General features: G+C 38.8%; 1 protein-coding gene across 1 annotated transcript; it reads right to left on the bottom strand.

Annotated features, from left to right (window-relative positions):
- Positions 1–2,678: 2,678 nt before the first annotated feature.
- Positions 2,679–6,240, bottom strand: LOC137261050 (solute carrier family 45 member 3-like). Its single transcript, XM_067798714.1, has 2 exons — positions 4,716–6,240; positions 2,679–4,165 (listed from the first exon to the last, which is right to left on the bottom strand). The coding sequence occupies exons 1-2, from the start codon at positions 6,162–6,164 to the stop codon at positions 3,884–3,886; spliced, it is 1,731 nt and encodes a 576-aa protein (XP_067654815.1). The 5' UTR covers positions 6,165–6,240; the 3' UTR covers positions 2,679–3,883.
- Positions 6,241–6,659: the final 419 nt, after the last annotated feature.

Raw genomic sequence — 6,659 nt, 5'->3', positions numbered from 1 at the left:
TTACCATATCTATTTTCTTGCTAAGTCTGTGTAAAATTTTCATGTGTAATATTGCACTGCTGTAGAACGTACATAAAAATAAAGGAAATGTTTTGATATTTTGGCAATATCCAACCTTACATGAGTTCCATTTGACAGAAAAAAAGAGCACTGCAGTGTGTTTGGTTTGATAATAATTAAAGCAGAACAAAGCTACTGGTCAATCAATTTGGTTCTCTCTCCAGACAAATGTTCTGGGAAACAAAACAAGTCGGAACTGCCATATTAGGCAGACTGACATTCCAACCCTGAACTCACTTATAAACAAAACAGTTTCTACAGATAAAAAGTCTTAAAGACATCCATTGATACTGGGTGAGTGAGTATGGTTTTCAGCTACTTTTATTCCAGTAATGTGATGGCGAGGGACATCAGAAATGTGGAGAAATGAACTTGAGTCTCCAGCATGATGACTGGACACTTTAAGCACTAGACTGTCCCGCCACGTACCCCTCAAATGACATGGGCATGAAAACAGCATGGCCTTGACATTGAAGCCCCTGAACTAGAAATTCAATCAACAGTATACAGCAAACTATCATAACAAATATCATGGCGAAAAGAGTTCCTTCTTACATAGAAAAAGCAAATTAAAATTCACATCACAGTAGGTTAGTGTCATGGAAGAAAGGGTGAGTGAGTGAGTTTAGTTTTATGCCACACTCAGCAACATTCCAGCTATATGGCAGTGGTCTGTAAGTAATCGAGTCTGGACCAGACAATCCAGTGATCAACAACATGAGCACCAATCTGCACAATTGGGAACCAAGTAAACGAGTGTCAGCCAAGTAAGTGAGTCTGTGGTTTTTCAAGATCTGGAAGCAAACTGTTTAAAAACATCTTTACTTTGCCATTCTGTATCTTGGGTAATTGCAAAACCTTACCACTGGAAACAAGATTACCTCAAACCGCTGCTTTTGATACTGTTTCACTATGGAGACTACGTGACCATTTCTGTGGAAAAACATGCAGATGTGACGGAGTGATGATGTATTTATTAACACTTCAAAGACACCTTGGAATAGATAATGGAAATTTGGTTTCACATTATTCATAAAGACCTTTGTATATCCAGTTCTGGGTCTGGAACTGTAACAAACTTACATTTATGTAATTTATATTTTTCTGGACACACCTTTCCAAAGATTCAAATGAAGTGAGTGGGCATATAGAATGTCAGGCTTGTCCGGGATGGCCTCACATGCCATGACTATTTGTGCTGTAAGCAATGTTGTTATCTTCTGCTGCTGAATGCATGCAGGGAGCTGCAGTACCTAGCCAGGTGGGACTAAGAGGGACTTCATCACAGGAGGAAGTCAGGATGGGAGGTCACACTACTTGCTATTCCATCTGTACACTGTCCATCTACACAGTCACTGAACACATTAATAATATTTAACATGCATGTATATGTATAATATATCCAAAATATAATAATGAACTTCGTAACATGTCACAAAAGACAACAAAATACATAAGAAAAATAGAAACTCCTCTATTTGTACAAATATATTGTGTAGTATCAACACATGAATATGAGAGGCCACAGGCTCTGACTGATGTGTTGTCGCGGAGTGTGTCGGATTGGGGATGACAAAGGACATGTTAAGGACTGGTGACCATCCTGTTTACGCTTGCTTGCATTATACAACATGATAACAAACCACCTAAACACACCTGCCACGTCCCTGATTCAGCACAGTGGTTGGCAGCTGAAAGAGGTAGAAAGAATTGCTTGGATGTACTGAACAGCAAAGGACAAACGTCTTTTTATTTTTTTTAGTCAAGTTTTAAAAAGAAGACATAAACATGAATGCTTAATTTTATGAGACTTAATATTTTCTAAACTTGCATTTCTTTTGCTACTCAATGTATATTCCAGTGTCCTGATCCACAAGGAGTTTGTCGCGTTATGACTGTACCCCAAAACTTTAGCTCTGGCTTATGAATGTTGTGTGGATAGGGTCCCCGAACCAGTTCTGAATGAAGAAGTACACCTGCAAGCCAATTGTATTTTTGGTCAAAACTACGGGAAAACTTTGATGACTGTTATTATTATTTTCATCATAACTACTGATTGTAGAGGAGATGCTCAAGTTAGGCTTCAGTGTTACTATTGATATTCAGCTGTGAAGTAGACAACCCTTAGAATCGTACTGAAGACTTCACCATATTCCAGCTGTTTCGCGTTGTACTAAGGCCACAGCATGTATGTATGTAAGTATATAGTCAAAACTTTCCGAGGTTCATGAAGTTCCTCAATAATTTTGTACATGAACCTAATCTGTGAGCAAAATCCACTTCCATTAGCTGCGTTAACTGATTCACTAAGATATTGTTGTCTCCATGATCAGCTAACATGATGTTAAGGCCAGACCACTTTGTACTTCTTGTTTTAAGGACTTTTGTGAACAGAAATATTAAAGGCAGTTAGGAGATTTTGGCAAAAAAAATAAAAAATAATAATAATAATCACCAGTCAAAGCAAAAATGCACCTCAGTTTCCATGTTAAGTCTTTTGGCTTGCTGATATCGACTAAAAGTAAGTTGAATGATTTAACGTTTCACAATGATTTCATGAGTATTTCACTTACATTACATTGACATTAGGAGCTTACTGACAGAACAGGGAAAAGTAATTTTTTTTCTTATTCTTGAAAAAATATGACCGACGGATCTGTAAAACAAAAAACAAAACTGCATTGGCCTAAGTTCAATTAAACTTGAATTAAGTATTGCTGTGAAGGGTTGACATATCCTGTCACAAAATGATAAAAATGCAACTTCGTATAAACAAACAGTATTATGCATTTGACTGAGATGCATCACCATTCTGACGTCCTCCAATTTACAATATCGAGTATGAAGTAAATAATAATGCATAAAGTTACCTCTGCCGCAAGATAGGTTTTCAGACGGATATGAATACTTTTGATGAAACAAATAACAAATACACATGCTGCATGATATCTCTTCTGATGGGTAAAACATACTGGCTGCATAAAATGCATGAACACACCAACGATGCAAGTTTACTAATATGCAGTATATTAGCTCACACAAAGTTAATCTCCAATCATCCCGCCACAATACAAACATACAGACAATACATATTGCCAACACAGTTGCTATATCCCCACTGGTCAAATATTTATATATATCTATATATATCTACACAATTCATCTAATACAAAAAACATATTTATGTTTCCTTTCCCCATGCTATGTACTAGCAGTATACCCACATGTCAGTATAACACCGTAAAGAAAGCTGTAGCATATATAACTGGATGAGGACACAAACATTGACCACATATAATGCTGACAAACCAGGCTTCAGAACAGATATCTGGGATTCAAACCCTCACGCCTGGCTCACCAAGGGAAGCAGTTCTGCACAGCAGGTTGATTAAACATATATTTCAGTTTTAAGTAGGCCCCAAAGAGAAATGTATCAAATAAACAAAGTGTGGAATAAAATACATTAGTTTCCATGACAACACTAAGAATTAAAACTAGGAAACTAGATTAAACACAACTTATATGCTAATTTCGTTGTACCCCAAAGAAAACAAATATCACTAGAAAGTGTAATGAATGTGTACTGGACACATCAGTGATGTTTTTCACTTAAAAAATATAATCTTTGGTTGTGTTATTATTTCCCATGAGTATATAGTGTTAGGGTGAACATGTCAGTCAAGAGTTGAGATACCTTGTTGACAAAGAACACAGAATCTACCTAATTTTGGAATAGTAATTGACATTGTTGTCTGATATACATTAGTACATATTGTGTACTATACTGTGAAAATGTCTACCAAGGACAACAGTGGAGCTGAGGTCAGCTGAAGATGCTGTGTTGCCTCTCACCCATCTGTAGTGCTCGCACATCAGACTTAGATATGATGACTTTTTGTATAAAGAAACAAGCTAGGAGTCCCATGATGCCTGCGCACACCATGTAGGCGTAGACAGTGCCGGTGATGTGGACGACGTAGCCCATGGCAGTGGCCAGCACCACCTGGGACAGAAAGTAGGCAGAGTCCAGCACGGCCATGTCTGTGGCTATTCCTCGTGTAGACAAAGACTGGTCGCTACTAGACATTACGTCAAAGAAGTAAATCTGAAACAGGAAGTGTTGGTGCAGTTATGACTAATATCACACATATTTTCACATCAAGCTTTATCTAACCTCACAGATAAATCTCAGTTTCTGATTGGCTAAGCCCTCTTGTATTATTTTCCATGTAGCCCGCTTACAAGCAAGTAACATTTTCTATGTAGTTATTCTTTATCTCAAATAACATTGAATCATATATGATGTATGGAAATTTCTGATGTTTTGCAAATGCAAATCAATGGAAGGGAGATAACTTTAAATCTGTTTTTCTTCTTGTTTGCCAAATCTAGCAATGGCTACCAAAAAGTTTCATACCTGGAATATCTGTTGACATTATACTCAATTATATGACATGAAATGCTTGACAGATTTTTTTTGGTGGATCAGAATTACAAAAAAATATTTGGCTCTTTTGAATAAATTATCTACACAGGATCATGATATATGATTTTCACCCATAAAATATGCCACACCCATCATCAGATATAAGAGCTCATGCAGAAATTACAATCAGTTTAAAGATGAGACATATCTTTCTGGACTGGACTCTTACCTCTTTATCGATGTGATACTTTGACACTAAAATAAAAGGAATAGTTGTTACTGTGGCATATGCAAACCCTGTAAAGGCAGCCATAATGTTCACAATGTACACATTCTTGAAGAGCACCATCCCCATCATGGCAAAACAAAAGGATGACATTCCCACAAGATAAGTCAGCTGAGATCCATACTTGTCTACCAGTCTCTCAATGAAAAATGCGTAAGATGCTGATGTTATACAATGCAGCAGCAATCCCCAGCTGCCCATTCTCACTCCTTCATCATATAGGTTCTCACTGGAAGAGTCTTCAGGGGCATTTGGGTTGCCGTTGTAGACTGCCTGTCCTACAAAGTCGGTAAAATACAGGTTGAAGCCCATAAGTGCTGTCCAAGAACAGAAATGGGCTAGTGTGAGGTATCGCAGGACAATTGGAACATCAAATACCTGTTTCAGTTGTTTTGGCAACAAAGAAAATACCCCACAGGAAATCAGTCTAAAACAGTCACAAACACTTGACAAGAAGCGACCGCGAGTAAAAAATCCAAAAATCACAGAACGCAGTTTTGATCTAGTTTGTGTTGCTCTGCATCTCCACTCAGACCGTAGTGGACTAGAGGTCTGTAAGCTGGCTTTATGATTTGATAAAATACTAGACGGGACATCTTCTGAGGAAGAACTGCTGTAACCAGATTCTTGTGCTTTAGAATTTCCAAGACTTCCTTCCATGTCTGATAATGAGCTCTGCCGACCTAGGGTTGACAATGGTCTCTCCTCAGCAACGATAAGTGTGGCTGCTAATAATATAGTGAACACAACAATTAGTATTGAAAATATAGACGCCTCTTGTGAGCCAAAGTAGACGCCTAGGGAATTAGATTTCCAGTCTATTGCTGTTAGTAGGTAACCAAAAACACCTCCCAGGGATACCATGGAAGAGTAGATAGAGAAAACACGTTCATGCTGCCCAGTGTCCATGGAAGCATCGTTAAGTAGGGCCTCGCAGGGTGTCAAGCAGGCCTGGCTGGTGAAGTCCAACAGCACCGAGCCCAGAGTCAGACACCACATTCCCAAAACTTTACTCAAGTGAGAGTAGCCAAATATCACTGTCATGAAGTATTCACCAAATGGAATAATATATAATGACAGAAGTAGCAGCATTGACAAGGCAAAGATGAAAGGCCGACGTCGACCGTAAAAACTGTGGCAGCGATCAGAAGCTCGGCCCAGAACAGGCACAATAAAAAATCCTAGGAGAGGACCTAGACCCAAGATGAAGCTCATGGTCTCCTCTGAGTAGCCCACCTTGAGCAGCATCGGTGGGATATACGTGAAGCCTGCACAAGCGCAGATCTCAACTCCACACACCACAGAATTTAGCAGCAGGATCTGTGTAACAGTAAGGGAGGCAGTTCTCCTGCCTGATCCCCCAGACGGGATGTCAGATGCCTCCATCATCATGTTGACGTCTGTTCAGGAGATACACGTCAGCTTCTCAAAGCTTGGGAATCAACTGTTTCATAATGATGTGCTTATGATGTTCACATTTAAGTAACTGTTTGATATGATGCATATTGCATTGAGGACTCTCTTCTTTCAGATGGTCTCACAGTAATTACATCAAAGAAACCAAGTCATCATGTTATGGGTGAACAGTTGTCTTGTTTGCTTTTGGATGACCTCTCATAGAGTTGCTGCATCTGACTTAGTTATGTGAGGTAGGTGTTAAGGTTTGGTCCATTATGTGACATTTCCAAGTCATTTCAGTTTCAGCATCTGGAAAACAAAAGATAATCGTAACTATGATGTGCTTGGGGTCTGGAAATTTTGGGTAAAAATGAGTCCCGCTTTACTAACTAGGGGCCACTTCCACTACGCAATCTTAGGCGTAAGATTGCCTCAAGGCTATTTTAGAGTACAGGAGCAGTTATTTTTCTACTGATGAAATAAATGAGA

This window comes from Haliotis asinina, chromosome 14 (assembly GCF_037392515.1).
Source record: "Haliotis asinina isolate JCU_RB_2024 chromosome 14, JCU_Hal_asi_v2, whole genome shotgun sequence".
Classification (NCBI taxonomy): Eukaryota; Metazoa; Mollusca; class Gastropoda; order Lepetellida; family Haliotidae; genus Haliotis; species Haliotis asinina.
This window is presented reverse-complemented; position numbering and strand designations above follow the sequence as displayed.

Excerpts from the sequence above, each read along its gene's own strand:
- LOC137261050 (XM_067798714.1), bottom strand. The coding sequence starts at position 6,164 with ATGATGATGGAGGCATCTGACATCCCGTCTGGGGGATCAGGCAGGAGA. Across the intron at positions 4,166-4,715 it reads AGTATCACATCGATAAAGAG|ATTTACTTCTTTGACGTAAT; the intron begins GTAAGAGTCCAG and ends TTCCTGTTTCAG.